General features: G+C 37.2%; 1 protein-coding gene across 7 annotated transcripts in view; it reads right to left on the reverse strand.

The window, feature by feature from the left end:
- Positions 1–15,389, reverse strand: part of FHL5 (four and a half LIM domains 5) — a 115,056-nt gene that overhangs the window by 64,888 nt on the left and 34,779 nt on the right. For all 7 annotated transcript variants that reach the window (XR_013486979.1, XR_013486980.1, XR_013486978.1 and 4 more), the window contains 3 exons: positions 13,275–13,443; positions 4,825–4,999; positions 3,565–3,734 (listed from right to left, as the gene is read on the reverse strand). Coding sequence is in view for 4 of the 7 variants with exons in the window: in XM_078155231.1 (XP_078011357.1) it covers positions 3,565–3,734; positions 4,825–4,999; positions 13,275–13,443 (514 nt within the window). In the remaining 3 variants the exon portion in view is untranslated. The remainder of the gene's footprint in view (positions 1–3,564; positions 3,735–4,824; positions 5,000–13,274; positions 13,444–15,389) is intronic.

Consider the following 15,389-nt stretch of genomic DNA (forward strand, 5'->3'; position numbering starts at 1 on the left):
CTGGCAAGGTATATATCCTATTTCTTATCCAATGTAAACACTTCACAATTCTTGACTACCCTGAAAAAGTCCTATATTTAGCCATGAGAACTCCTGGCCCTGCCAAAATGCAGGCTTTCTGCACTGCGGTCATATTTCACTTTGATTAAGCACAGAAGCCCCCACCCCAGGATCTCTTTAGCATGAAAACAAACTGTTCTGTGTGCTTAATACTTTTCTGTCATTCCCATGACTCTATCTATATCTTGGACCAAGTACACAGAACATTTATCTGAGGAACGTCAAATCACTTTTTCTTTTAGACTACAAGTTCTTAACCTTTTTGTATGTGTCAAGAACCTTTTGGCAGGCTGATAAAGCCTAGGAAACCCCTTTCAGAATAATAGTTTGTTGCCTACATTCATAATGGAAGGAAATGCTAAATTTCAACCAGAAGTTAATGAAAATAAAAAAGTAATTTTTTTCCCATCTGAAGTCACAAACCTTCCGAAATTTATACATGGATCCCAAGTTAACAACCTGTCTCTGAAATTAAATTATACCTTTGATTTGAATGAACAGTTTTAAACTATATACGATTGAGGCTGTATATGATCAGGAACCCCATCTCTCAATGAATGAAACAGCTCTCTAAACCAGTGCCATGCTTCCCAAAGTATGCCTGGAGGCCACTGGAAGTCTCCTGTCCTATCCATATGCATTCGGATGACCTTGGTGCCTTTTATTAATGGTAGTGTTCACATTCACATTGAGGAAATATCATTGGTATCTCACCACAAGCAGTGTTCATATGTTCTAGGAGACTTACACTTCAAGATCAAAGGGCTAGGGCAGGGACTCTCTCTACTGATGGAGACTGTTATCCTTCTATAATGTGGTAGATGGGCTTTAAGAGTTTTTTGAAGAGTCTTTAAGAGCCAAAAAGTATATTTCTCTGCAATTAACCTTATGATGCATCTCTCTGAAATTTAGCTAGACTGATCTTTGGCTGACAGATATATGGTCCATTACCAGGCTCATAACTGAGGCCATTCCAGCATGTTTTTGTTGTTTAGTCATTCATATTGGGCTCTTTGTGCCCCCATTTGGGGTTTTCTTAGTGAGATGCCAGAGTGGTTTGCCATTTCCTTCTCCAGCTCATTTCACAGATGAGGAAACTGGGGCAAACAAGGTTAAGTCCAGGGTCACACAGCTAGTAAGCATCTGAGGCTGGCATTTGAACTCAGGTCTTCCTCCACTGTGCCATCTAGCTGCCTCATTCCAGCATGATGGGGCCTGATTGAGTTAATGGCCTTTTGGCATAGCCTTCCAGAGCTCTATGTGACCTCAGCCATGAGAGGAGGACATTAATGAAGAAATGAATAGACATAGGTATAGAATCTATCAGGAAGAATTTATTGAGTAAATGCTGTATTCCTGATACTATGCTAGGTGATGGAATAAAAATAAAGAGAATGAAACAATCCTTTCTCTCAAGAAGTGTGTAGATATGTGTATACATACATATATACTTGTATACACACATACATACATATATGGGTGCGTGAATGTATATTATTCTAGCAGTATATTATGTGTATATGTGTATTTGTTTATGGGGTGGTACACAATGGATAAAGGCATAATAGACACTTTGGAGTCAGGACAATATGACTTCAAGTCCACGTTCCAACATATTCTGCCTTTGTGACACTCAATAAGTCATATAAGTTTCTAAGCGTAGATATACATAAAGCATGGGCTGGATATTCCATTCTCATCCATGGTCTATGTACCCCCTTGCTCTCAGTGGCCCAGGCAACTGTCACAGAGGTTCCCTGAGGGTGCTGGAACAATCTAGGGGAGTGGTAGTAGCCTCGGGTACAAGTTGGGGGCATTGAATAAAAATAAGGGAATAGGAGAAACATAAAGAAGAGAAAAGAAAATTTTGAAAACCTGTTTGTACATGTTTCATCTGTTATGTAACAGAGTTAAAGTCATAGTGATTACATTATTTTCCAAATAAATACACAAAATGCAAGTAATAACCAATTAGTGGTCAAGTCTGCTGATAGGTGTTAACAAGCAAGTATTGGTAGGTGAGCATGTTGCACATTGTCAGGAAGTCCAGCATGTATCAGCAGGAATATGTGCATGTAATGACTTGTTTAAAATATGATAATATACAGTTATGTGACACAATATTGTGTCATCAAAATTTCAATGCAGGAAAAAACCCACAAATTTATAATAAATTATTAAATGTAAGATGTGTTATTATATATATATACATATATATATATATATATATATATATATATTGCATATTTTAAAATGATGCAAATTTAAAAAAAAAAACCCTTAAAGCAAGTATGTTTCCAGGCACTGAGTTGTTGTTTTGGTTTTTTTTTTTTTGAAAAGAGGTTGGTAGGCCAAATAAATTTGGGGAAAAAATCATAAGCTTCATTCAGAACCTTTCCAGATATATATTGATAGAGGAAATTTCTTCACTAGAAAACTTCATTCACTAGTGAAATCACAGATCTGGGCCAATATATATTTACAAATGAAGAGATAGATAGATAGATAGATAGATAGATAGATAGATAGATAGATAGATAGATAGATAGATAGATAGATAGATGAAAGTGAGAGTAGGTAAGGGAAGGGAGTCCATGTAACCTTTTGCCCTAGTAGATCAAAAAAGTTTGAGAATCGTTATTTTAAACCAGTGTGTTGCCATGCCCTGCTGTTCTATCCAAGATTTATATTGTTTTATTCACAAACAAATACTTCACAGGTTAAATGGAGGTTAAACACCATGACTTGGTCCTTAATAGGATGGAGACCAGTTTCATCAAACTAATAAAACAATAGAAATTTTTTTTCCACACAGAAAACCTGGAGGAGAAAAAAAGTGGAATTGAGGGAAGTTCATGCTCCTCAAAATGGACTTTTTTTGGACCAAGGGTTTAGGGGACTATTAAGTCACATCCCCAGGACAAAGAAGCTCCATTTTGTCAGTTCTTCCTTCCTGCTGTCAAGACTAAAGTTTTTCTAATGATTATGTAATTCCCTTGGGCCCAGTGCCCAGTGGCAAACAACTTGGAAATATGAAAGCTTTAAACTAAGAAGTCATTAACATTGCCAGAGTATAATGTGAGGAGTCAAGCATCCTGCTTAAATTGGCTTCCTCCAACACTTTCTGAGCCAAAGCCATATTTCTCTGCATCAGTTACACTCAGTGGAACAAAATTTGTTTTCTAAGAGCTATTTTGTATTCAAAATGCTTTTGGCTACCTCCTTAAAAACAGGAATTCATGTTTCACAGCAGTCAATGGAATTGAATATCAAAAGTCCCAAACTGATTGGGGAGGATGAATTTACCAGTTCTGAGCAACTTTTGTACCTACTCTTACTATAAGAGCACACAAGGTTGGAATTCCTAGAGAAAATGAACAAAGTAGAAGTGTGATATCCTTATCAAAAGTAGCCAGTGACCTCATCTGTGCCCATGTACGTGCATAAATATAATATCTGTAAGCTTATAAGATTCCGTGTTTTCCAAATTTTTAAGGGAATTACCTTCTTGCAAGATTTGCAATATGGAGCAAAATGCTTCTCAAAACAGGGCACACAATAGTTTTTGCTGTCTTTAGTCATTACAGGGTTTTTCCCCATAGGTTGTCCGCAAGACTGGCAAATAAAACAACTTGCATGCCATTCGTTTCCCCTGAATTCTATTTTGCGGGAGCCTGCAAAATGTAAAAATAAAAATTAGAATCTTCTAAGAAACAGTTTAACCATATCTATACCACGTTATCCAGCCTGTTTATGTCAAACTGTTTAGAGAGTATTTTTTTTGGAGTTAAAGAGGATTAGACTGGGAAGAAGGATGGTGGCTTATTTGAATTGGCGCTGTTTATTTCTTGAAAATATATTCTTGTCAACCACCAACAAATAATAGAGTGCTTTTTTTGGAGACACTCTCCAAGTACTGTATATATCACCAATTTGGAAGCATTACCCTTCAGGAAGTAATACAAGTGAAGTGCATGAATAGTTTCAAGTGGTTTGGAGAAATTTGTGCATCTTAGACTCCTGCTAGTTATTAAAGGAGAGGCTAATGATGCTCAGAATCCATCCCTATCTTTTTAAGGATAAATAACCTGCCCTACCACAAAATGTTCATGGTGTCAGTGTCAGGGGCATACTACAGAACTGATTTGAACATTGATGTGCCTCCAAACCAATTGTTTTCTAAGAACCGCAAGACAAACTCTTGCACTCTTCAAGTGAAAACTACTGTAGCCTAAAGAAGGTTACTAGCATAAGAAGGGTTGTATGATTGTCAATGCAGGCATTAACCTATAACTCTGTTCATCCTAGCCTTTTGTCCTTATGAAAATGGATGGTCCATGAAAGTCCCAAAAGTCTGCTCCAAGAAACTGGAGATAAGCCAAATGAAACCATTTAAGCCACTTTTTTCTGATTCTATTCACTCATGCCTTGGATAACTTGGCATATGGTTAGTTACTATGGGGACTTCACATTTATGTTAATACTGCTCTTTGAATTCTTCCCATGACCATACAAATTGGTTTTAGAGAGAAACACATGGTAATATAGTTTATTTATGCCCTAGGAGAAGAGAGTGGTGTTCAGGTTGTGTTCTGGTTTTGTTTTAAATAGAGAAGCACCACTACATGACCTTTGGAAAGGTGCCTCACTCAAAACTAAGGGATAATTCTTTGTGAGCTGCTAGTCTATTCAAGTGCCTGAATTTAATTAAAAACTGTAAGATGACACTTTTATTTAGTGACTGAAGAGTCCTTGTTATCTTACCGGGCATAATGATCTTCTTACACTGGAAGCACTTGGAGGAACACTCATTAGTATAACACGCGGTGCACAGCAAGACTTTATCCTTGACAGCGAAAGGCTTTTCCATCAAAGAGCGATTACACTTGGCACACTTGAAGCAGTCGTCATGCCAATGTAGGTCTTTGTAGGAAAAATCCTTTGAGACAGTAAATAAATGTTAATTAAAAGCATTTGCTGCAAAATAGGCCTTTTTATAAGAAAAACTAAATACTCCCAGGACCCTGGTACCAGTAGGTTGTGCTGGTTGCTTGAGGGAAAAGTTATTAGTGATTCTATTATCTTTAGGGAGAAGAAATCTATGAGCTCATTATGGGCCAAAGCCTGAGGCCTTCTTGGTGGATTACCAAAAGTCTGTGGCAGAATAAGTTGAAGCTTTGCTTGTCCTTCATATTCACTAATACTATGTAGCTAGGTGGTATAGTGGATAAAGCATAGGACTTGGGCCTCAGAAACCTGAATTTAAATGCTACATCAAACACTTACTAGCTCTATAAGCCTGGGCAAGTCACCTAATTTCTCTATGCTTCACTTTCCTCATCTGTAAAGTGGGGATAATAGCACCCATTTCGCAGAGTTGTTGTGAGGACCAAATGAGTTAACATAGGTGTTTTTGCAAACCTTAAAATGCTATATAAGTGCTAGTTATTATTGTTATTACTATTATTAATTATCATCATCTTTCTGTCTATGACTTGAGAGATCTTTTCTTCATAGGAAGTTGGGACAAGTTCTAAAGGGAGGTAGTATTAGTGCCTCCTCTGGACTTTAAATGCTGCAAAGGGGTTAATTGATGCAGCAAGTTAAGACAGTACAGCTGCCATCAAGATTAAAAGTTGGCCCTTAGGACCAGAACACTAAGAATCACAAAGGAAATATTATGCATTACTGTTCAAATGAAAGCATGAAGGAGATATGATTTCAGCAGAGTAGGGAATTCCCAGTATGAGAATTATCTCTGTAATGTGGATTAAAACCCATTCATGATTTAATAGGTAAATTCTGGAAAGATCAGAGATCCACATAATTTTGAGAGTTGGAGGAGACCTCAGTAGTCACTTAGTCAGCCTATACCCAAAAGAAATCCCCACTGAAACATACCTGACAAGTTATCATATAGCCTTTCTTTGAAGATTTCTAATTGAGGAAATCCATCGTCTCCCAAGTTAGCACACTTCACTTTTAGACATAGGTTAACTGTCATGGACAACATTTGAATCCATTTCTTTCTGACTCCTAGCCCTATACCTGTCATGCCTTGTTATCTCTATGCCAATATTATATTGTTAAAATATTCTATATTCATTTGTGGTAACAAAAAACAAAGCAGATAATTCATTTTCTCTGAGAAATATAAAATTAAAATGATGTAAAGTTAAACAATGTAAAGGAACATTAAACAAAACATATAAAATGCATCATTTCTTCTTATTAATTGGTAAGAACTACTCTGTCTCACACAGACCTGTTTATTCATTGCCAAATAACTGTTGCTTCTACTTTTATAATATAATAATCTCAATCAATCCTTTCCTTAGCATTCTCTGTGATAACATACTACTCCAGTACCTCATTTCTGTTCTGAAGAACTATTTAATAGATTTCTAATTGGTTTCCCAGCCTAGTTTCTCCTTGAAAGCATTCTTCACATTGCTCTCAAGTTAACTATTCAAGTTTGGTCATGTTACTCTCCTGCTAAAAACTCATCAAAGCCTTCTCGCTTTCTGGTAACAAAATTCAAATGCCTTAAACTGGCATTCCAAGACTTCTGACACGTATTGACTGTGTGACCTTGGCCCTGTAGGAACTTAACCTCTTAGTGCCCCAGCAGACTCTCTAAATTTATTAATTGAAGTTCAGGGGCTAATTGCATTCCTAGAAGGAGTTCCTTGCTGGAAGCTTCATATAGCAATTAAAGCAAGATCTAGACAAAAAATAACCAATAGAATAGAAAATACAATTTTCTTGGGAGTTTTTTCTATAAGAATGAAGGGGGAATATAACTTTCAGGGTTTAAAATAAGCTATAAATCAATACTAATCTGGTTAAAAAATACAAAGGTAGATTAGTGGAACAGAAGAGATAAGGAAGACTCCGAAACAACTGGGATTGGTAACTCAAGTATGTTTGTAAACCCAAGAGCATAACTTACTTCTTTTGTGACACAAATTGCTGGAGAAATGGGAAAGCAGTCTGGCAGAAATTAAGTTTAGCCCAACATCTCACACCGTGTTCCAAAATAAGATGAAAATAAATATGTGACCTAAGTTTTAAGGTCCCAAGAGACCTCAGGTTGCAGATTTGGCTTAGAATGAGCACTGTCATTGATTACAATGATGCTATTTCCAACTGTCTTGAGAATCACCAACTATCAAGAATCTATGAAAAATCAGTTTGAAACCAAGAGCAGTTGCAGTCAAATAGATTCTCCCTGCCCTGCTCTTTGTTTTTCAGACAGGCTTATTCTTGGTACCTATAATAGCAGCCCATGTGAATAGTGAGGGTCTTGCTAGGTCTTCAAAGCAATGATATCCCCCCCCATCTATATCCTAGGTGGTGCAATAGATAAAACATTGGGCCTAGAGTCAGGAAGACCTAAATTCAGGCTACTGTGAACCCTGAACAAGTCACTTAACCTCTAAGAACAGCATCTACCTCCCAAGGGTTATTATGAAGATTAAATGAGATAGTAATTGTAAAGCACTTAATTAGCACAGTGCCTGGCACAAAGTGAGCACCATATAAATGTTAGCTATGATTATATAATTAATTTAATTGAATAATTAAATTAATTGAATACAAATAATCATTATTATTTTTACCCAAACATCCCATTGCTAGGCATATAGTCCAAGAACCTCAATGATTAAAAAGGTTCCACATACACCAAAATATTTTAGTAGCCCTTTTTGTGGTTTTAAAGAACTTGAAACATAGCAGATGCCTAAATAAATTGAGGTATGTGAATGGAATGGAATATTACTAAGTTATTAGAAACAATGAAAATGTGGTATGGGAAGATTTATATGACCCAAAGCAAAGTAAAATAAACAAATCCAGGAAAATACCATGCGCAAAAACTATAGCCATGAACCATAAATTTTGTTCCAAGAAAAAATATGAGACTATATTTCTCTCTCTTCTTTGTAGAGGTGAAGGACCGTAAGTGTGGATGTTGCATATAATGTCAAACGTTGCTTAAATGTGTTGATTAGTATTGCTGAGATGCTATTTTCACCTCTCTTCTTTGTTATAAGGAATGTCTTTTTGGGACATGGAAGAGTCAGAGAAAGAGACAGAGACAGAGATACAGAGAGAGAGAGACAGACAGAAACAGAAAGAGAGACAGAGAGAGAGAAATAAAGATGATAGATAAAAGTTTTAATAACATTTTAATTAAAAAGATATTAAATTTCAATTTCCCATATGAAGAAGGACTGTATTGCACTGTATAGATCCTTTGTGGACGATTTTGGGAAAGTATGTAGACAAGAAGGCCTGGGTGGTCTGCTATCTGCATTGCAAGAGGGAACATATCCATCAAGGAAGGTCATTATGGTACAGTATGTGAAAAAGAGTCTTGAATATGGAATGAGAAGACCTGTTCCTAGCTCTGTCACTTACTACTTGAGTAATCTTGGGGTAGCCAGTGAGGATCGCAAATTCACACATTTAGAATTGGATGGGACCTCAGAAACCGTCTAGTTCAACACCTCATTTTGAAGCTTACCAGGGGTAAGCAAATTTTTCAAGGTCACACAGGTAGTTAACATCATGGATGGGATTTGAACACACTTCCTTTGACTTGAAAGCCAGTAACCTCAGCTTCAATTTCCACATCTATAAAATGAAGAGACATACAACATCCCTTTTCGCTTTAAATCTATAATCCTAGGAGTTATGTAAGTATTCAAATATATGTTTCCCTGTAGTAACCAGAAGTAAAAACTCCAAAGAGCATATATGCATATTGATTGTTTCATTAGGATTTAGTAGATAAATGCTAGGTAGAGTTGCTTGAGTTACAAAGAAATTCTGTGATTTGAACAGGGTCATAAAACTAAATGTCAGAGGTGGAATTTGAACCCAGATGTTGATCACAAGTCCAGCATTCTGTCCACTGTACCATGCTGCTGCCTTGCACATAATAGACACTTAACAAATGTTTGTTAAATTGAATTGAATGCCTCAATACAATCATAGATATTTTCAAATGTAAAGTATGCTTCAATATCTTAAAAGACCTGATTTCATCAGTGGGGATTCCTTTAATGAAACCTCTCCCCAATTATTTTCTTCTTCCTTACAGTAATTTTCTTTTGAAAAAGCCTTCTTTTGAAGCTTTAAAAAGCAATACATGGGCAGAAAGTATTAATTGAAAGTATTCAGTATAACTCCTTTACTGAACTCTCGAATCTTATTTATGCATAGATCAAACTTTGTTACTCCTAAATTAAAACAGAACAATACAATAAACAAAACAGTGGCCCTTTGTTTATCTATAGCAGGAGTTCTTAACCTAGATTCTGTGATCTTGTTTTTTTTCTATATATTTTATAATGATATTTCAATAAAATTGATTTCCTTTAGAACCCGATTGCTTTTATTTTTTTCATTTAAAAACATTATTCTAAGAAAAGGTCCACATTGATATTATTCTGAGAAGGTATAACCATACTACTAAAGGGAGGCTGTAACACAAAAAGAGATAAGAACTCCTAAACTAGGGAATAAAATACAGAATCCTCAGTCTGGGATTTAAGAACTTCCAAAGTCTGTTTTGAGCCTACTCTTCCAGCCTTATGTCATTCCCTTTCACTCACCCTAAATTCCAGTCAAACTAGGCTATTTTTCCCTCCTTTGATCTAATCTTGCCCCCTCTTGCTTCTTGGTATTCACTTAGGCTACTTTTTCCTCAAGCCTGAAACACACTCCTGCTTCATCTCTGTTTAAATCTTTTGTTTTCAGGTAAAGCCCACTCAACTCAGCTGCTTCCTCCTCCATGGATACTTACATGATCCTCTCAGATGAAAATTATTTCTCCTCTGTTAAATTTTCCAGTGGTTGTTTGAATGGTTCTTTTGTTCCAATCATCTCTACCTCGTGTACTAATTTGCTTACATGGCATTCCTTAAATTAAATTGTAAACTACCTAAGGGCAGAAATTGCCCTATGTAATCTTTACATCTATGCTTTACAACTATGTATCCACAGTACCTAGGGTAGTATCTCACATGTATTGGTCCAGACTTGAGATTTCACTGCTGTGAGAAACTCCCTTCATCAATGTGAATGAGCAACTCCTCTATAACTTCTAGTTTAGGGAGTTGCCTGAAAACCTCAAAAGATTAAGTGACTTGTCCAGTATTGCACATCTAGTAAGGGTAAGAAGGAGAACTTGAACCCAAGTCTTCCTGATTTTATTACCAAATGCTGTCTCTCACTTCCATATGAAGGTTCTTTTAAAATTTATTATTATTTATTTTTAACATTCATTTTAAAATAATGTTGATTTATTAATTCTTTCCCTCCCACTTCATCTGCACCCATTGTGAAAACAAGAAATATGTTATCAATTATTATGTGAGCTTTTAATGCACATTTTAAAATTAGATTCAATCAACTGGATTTTATCATGCATATACTATGTATCAGTACTGTGCTAGGTAAAATGGTATAGGTGATGCCTTTTGACTCACATGTAAACTAGATTCAAGTGAGGCAGAATTGCTTTGAAGTCGTCAGCCTCACTCTCTCCTCCAGAGTCATTGGAGTCCAGTGGCAAGGCAAAAGTCAAGAATGACTGTGGATGGCTCTGGATGCAGTGGATAGCCTTGGTGTCTTCAGTGTCTGACCAAGCCCGAAGTGCTCCAGATTGCTTGCTACCACTGCCATCATGGTTCGTTGAAACAAAATATTCACATCTACCTCTTCTGTTAGGGAATTCTTCACATGCTTGGGGTAGATACCCCCTCAACTCACCAATGGGTTTGAGGCCTGTCGGTTACCCTTAACCTAGGTTAGCCTGATTGCTGAAAGAGTTGTACTGGCATATGGCTGCTGTGCATACTACAGCTTTGTGAAGCTACAGGTGAGAGCCGGGTGGCAGTGGACACCAAAGGTGGATGAGCAACCCTGAAAAGAGTTTGGCAGCCCTCACACCAAAGTTACCAGTGCTCCTTGAACACTCAATGGCAAAATTTAGTTGCCTGGAGAAGTTCCTCATTATTGTATGCCAGTTTCGTGATCACATACTTGCATGGGTCCTGGATAATGGACAATGCTCTCATGCTTTTCTAGTCACCAGTGGAGTGAAGCAGGGCTGTGTGCTTGCTCTCATGCTTTCCATCATAATATTTTCAGTGATGTTGTCAGACACCTTCAATGAGGATGAAAATGGCATCAAGGTCAACTACCACACTAACAGTAAATTATTTAACTTTAGAAGGCTATAAGCCAAGACTAAAGTGTAGGGAGAGTTGATTTGAGACTTTTTGTTTGCAGATGATTATACACTCAATGCAGCCCCTGAGGCTGATACAATGAAGAGTGGATTGATTTTCTTCCATTTGTACTAGGTTTAGCCCAACAGTTAACACCAAAAAAGCAGAGGTTCTCTACCAGGCAACACCACATCATCCATATGTGGAACCATTGGTGACAGCAAAGTGAGAATTTTTGAATGCTATGGATAAGTTCACTTATGTTGGCAGCACACTTTCCAGGGAAGTACATATTGATGATGAGGCTGACATATGCATTGCCAGAGCTAGTTCAGCATTTGAGAGACTCCAAAAGAATGTATGAGAGAGAAGAGGTGTTAGGCTGTCTACCAAACTGAGGGTCTAACAAAGCCATTGTACTGACTTCATTGTTGTATGCCTGTGAAACCAATGCCATGCCAGAATTGAACCACTTCCACTTGAGTTGTCTTAGGAAGATTCTGAAGATTACCTGGCAAGATAAGGTGCTAGACACTGAGTGAGGTCCTATTCTTGAGCTAAACTGCCAAGCATTCAAACTCTACTGTACAGAGTGCAACTCTGATGGGGTGGCAACATTGTTTGAATGCCTAATGTATGTTCGCTTAAAAGACTGTTTTACAGAGAATTCATATAAAGCAGGCACTCACAAGGAGAATCAGAAGAAGCTATAACATAAAGACATTCTTAATGTCTATCTGAAGAACTTTGCTATCAAGTTTGAGACATGGAAGACAATGGCACAGGACCACCCAGCATGGCTTGCCTGCATCAAAGAAAGTGCTGTACTTTATGAGCAAAGCAGAATTGTGTAGGTCAAAAGAAACATGAGAGGTGCAAATTTAGAGGCATCTCCCTTCCAGATGGTTATAATGGACTGTTTGTGCCCAACCTGTGGTAGAGCCTTCTTAGAGCTCATATTGATATGATCAGCCACAGCCAGACACCCTGTACATTGACCCCAACATCACGATGTCATTTTGGTTCTTTTACACTGTGAAGGACCAGCAACAACAACAAAAAAAACCAACAACTGTGCTAAGGTATGGGAATACAAAAACAAAAATTAAAAAGTGCCTTCAGGGATACATAAAGGGACATATGTGCATAGAACACATAGGGGATAGGGACTGGACCTATGATTTTTCATTTCCAAGTGAGAAAATTCCCTCCATGGTTCCCTCCATAAGGTCAGCACCTTCTCTGGAACTTACTCTTTAAAAGTTGCTTAGAGTACTGAGAAGTTAAGTGTCTTGCCCAGTTTTATCTAGTCATCGTGTGTCAGATATGAGACTTGAACCAAAATCTTCCTGGCTTCTAGGCTAACTCTCTATCCACTATACCACACTGTCTTTCCATACTCATCTACATCTATATACCTATATTTGAATATAGATATATTTCTTTGCATATATGTATAAGTACATTCAAAATAGATACAAGGTAATTGTGTAGGGAGGCATTAGCATCTGGGAGTATGAGGAAAAGCTTCATGTAGGAGGTGATGTTTGGGCTAATCTTGGAAGGAAACTAGGCATTCCATGATAAATGCATTCCGGGCAGGAAGGATGTGGAATGTCACCTGTCAGGAATAGCAAGAAGGCTAGTTTGGCTGGACCATAGAGTGCGTGAAGGTTAGTGGGAATAAGGTTGAAAAGGGCTTAAATACTAAACAAAGGAGTCTGGACTAGAATCTAGTGTTCTTCAATGTTTCTTTGACATTTGTGATGGAAGTCATTTAAAGAGTCGGTGCTGTTCTGTGGTCAGTGGCAACACCTTAGTAATATAATGATTTTAAACTCCCTCTGTTTGAGAGCAAATAGAAAATACAAAAGGCGGTTCAGTTTGTTAGCTTCTGACATCCATTTTTTGGCATTTCAGTGAGTTCTACAACCAAGGAATAAGACCCCAGTGGAAAAGGGAAAGGCTCACCCTTGAATAATACCCAATGGTTCCCTTGCACTTCTCACAGACGCTAGAAAAGAGCAGGTCATAACAAGGGATACAGTAAGCCTCGTCGTTCTTTACTGTATATTCCTTTCCATAAATTGATTTCATGCAGTGTAGACACTCAGTTGGAGTTGTCATTTTGGAGTTGATTCTGTTGAGGAAGAAATGAAAAATGCAGTGAATAAATTATATGGATATATTTGTTTACCTTTGAGCCAGGAATTTTTGATATCACTTCAGCTTAGCACATTTCCTAAAGGAATGAAGTCAGATTCAGAAGGAAAAAAAATGTAGGCACATACTCATGGTGGTACTTAGACCAACTAAAGGTAGTTCATGTATCCTGGCTACACATTCTATTTCATAAGAGCAGTTGACTAAATACATCAAGTCGGTAGCCAGTTGATTACAGGGGTCTTGTACTTACCATGCACAGAAACTCCAGCCATCAGTGGACAGTTCTGTTTATATTGAAATGAGGAAGTTTGCCCACATGGGAATAAATATAATCTGCTAACATTTCCCTCAGTATGTTATCACTTGTGGGAAAGTTCAGGAGGTTGAATTCTATAGGAATGTTGGTATTTCCCTATTTTTCCAACTTAAAATGGAATAATAGTTAAGATACACTGTCATTTCCCACTTCATCTATTCATTTCATAAATAGATACACTTACTCAGAGCCCAATGCTGTGCTGGTTTATAGGATATATAGACTTAGCACTTGAAAGGGCCTTGGAGGTCATCTAGTCCATAGCACCTTCATTTTACAGATGAAGAAGTGAAGACCACAGAGGTTAAGTGACTTGTCCAAGATCCCACCGCCAGTAAGGGACTAGTCCAGCAAAAGCCAGGTCGTGTCATTTCAAATTCAATGCTCTTTTGATTGTGCTATACTTCTTTTCACATTGTTTACTATGGGCCACAAGAGGAAGTATAGCACACACAATGACAATGACAATACTAATTATAATTGCTGTGATAATTTGACTTTACTGTTACAAAACATTTGTGTATTTTTTCCTATTAGTTCCTTTCAGAAACCCTGGGAATCAGACAGTGCATGTATTATCATGTATTATTAACCCATTGTATAAACCAATCTCAGGGAGCTTAAATTACTCACTCAAATTTGTACAATTCACAAAAGAGGAATTCAAATACAGGTCTTCCTATCTTAAACACAAAGTACTTGCTTCTACTTCATGTCTTAGGGATATTTCCCTAAGATAAGTAAAACATACGTGAATATTTGAAAGATCTATGATTTCATTGGAAAGGGGGTAGGGGAAAGTAGGGGGGAAAGGTGATGGGGAGAGAATATCCCAGTCCACCAAACCAGAGTCTGCGACTAGATAAAACCTAGGGGTTTCCTGAGGTTGTGACTTTCCCAGAGTCACATTACTAGAAAGTGTCACAGGAGGAGTTTGAATCAAGATATTTCTGACACCAAATCTGCCCCTCTATTCACTCTGCCAACCATCCTTTAAGACATACACACAAAAAGTTAAATAACATTAGACAACAAGAATGAAAATGCTACAAGGTAATGTACAAAGAGGTACTGAATGCAGGTAATGAACTATGAGACAGGAAGAATTGAAAGGATAACATGTAGCTTAGAAGAGAAAGTGGTAAACCTTACCAGGAAATGGATTCATTGAAAATTAACCAAACAGAAATCAATGTTTCCATGACATCACAAGTAATATTAGAACAAGATCAAAAGATTGAAAATAGAATAAAAAGTAAGATAGCTTGACTTGGGAAACAGGACAAGGAGAGCTGATTTAAGAATCATTGGACTCCTGGAAAACCATGGACATTATCTATCAAGAAATTATAAATTTAACCTGCCCAGATCAATTTGAATGAGAAGGCAAAATAAAGATAAAAAGAATCTGTAAATCACTTCCTGAAATAAATTCCCAAAGGTAAATTCTTAGGAATGTCATTTTCAAAATACAGAGCTCCCATGTGAAAGAACAAATAAATACTACAGGGTTCCAGGACGAAGCTTCTCAAGTACGAGGAATAATAGTATCACACAAGACCTGGCAGCTTCTACTTTTAATGAGAGATTTTATACAGTATTCC

The sequence above is a fragment of the Phascolarctos cinereus genome, unplaced genomic scaffold (assembly GCF_003287225.1).
Source record: "Phascolarctos cinereus isolate Bilbo 61053 unplaced genomic scaffold, phaCin_HiC Scaffold_5;HRSCAF=322, whole genome shotgun sequence".
NCBI lineage: Eukaryota > Metazoa > Chordata > Mammalia > Diprotodontia > Phascolarctidae > Phascolarctos > Phascolarctos cinereus.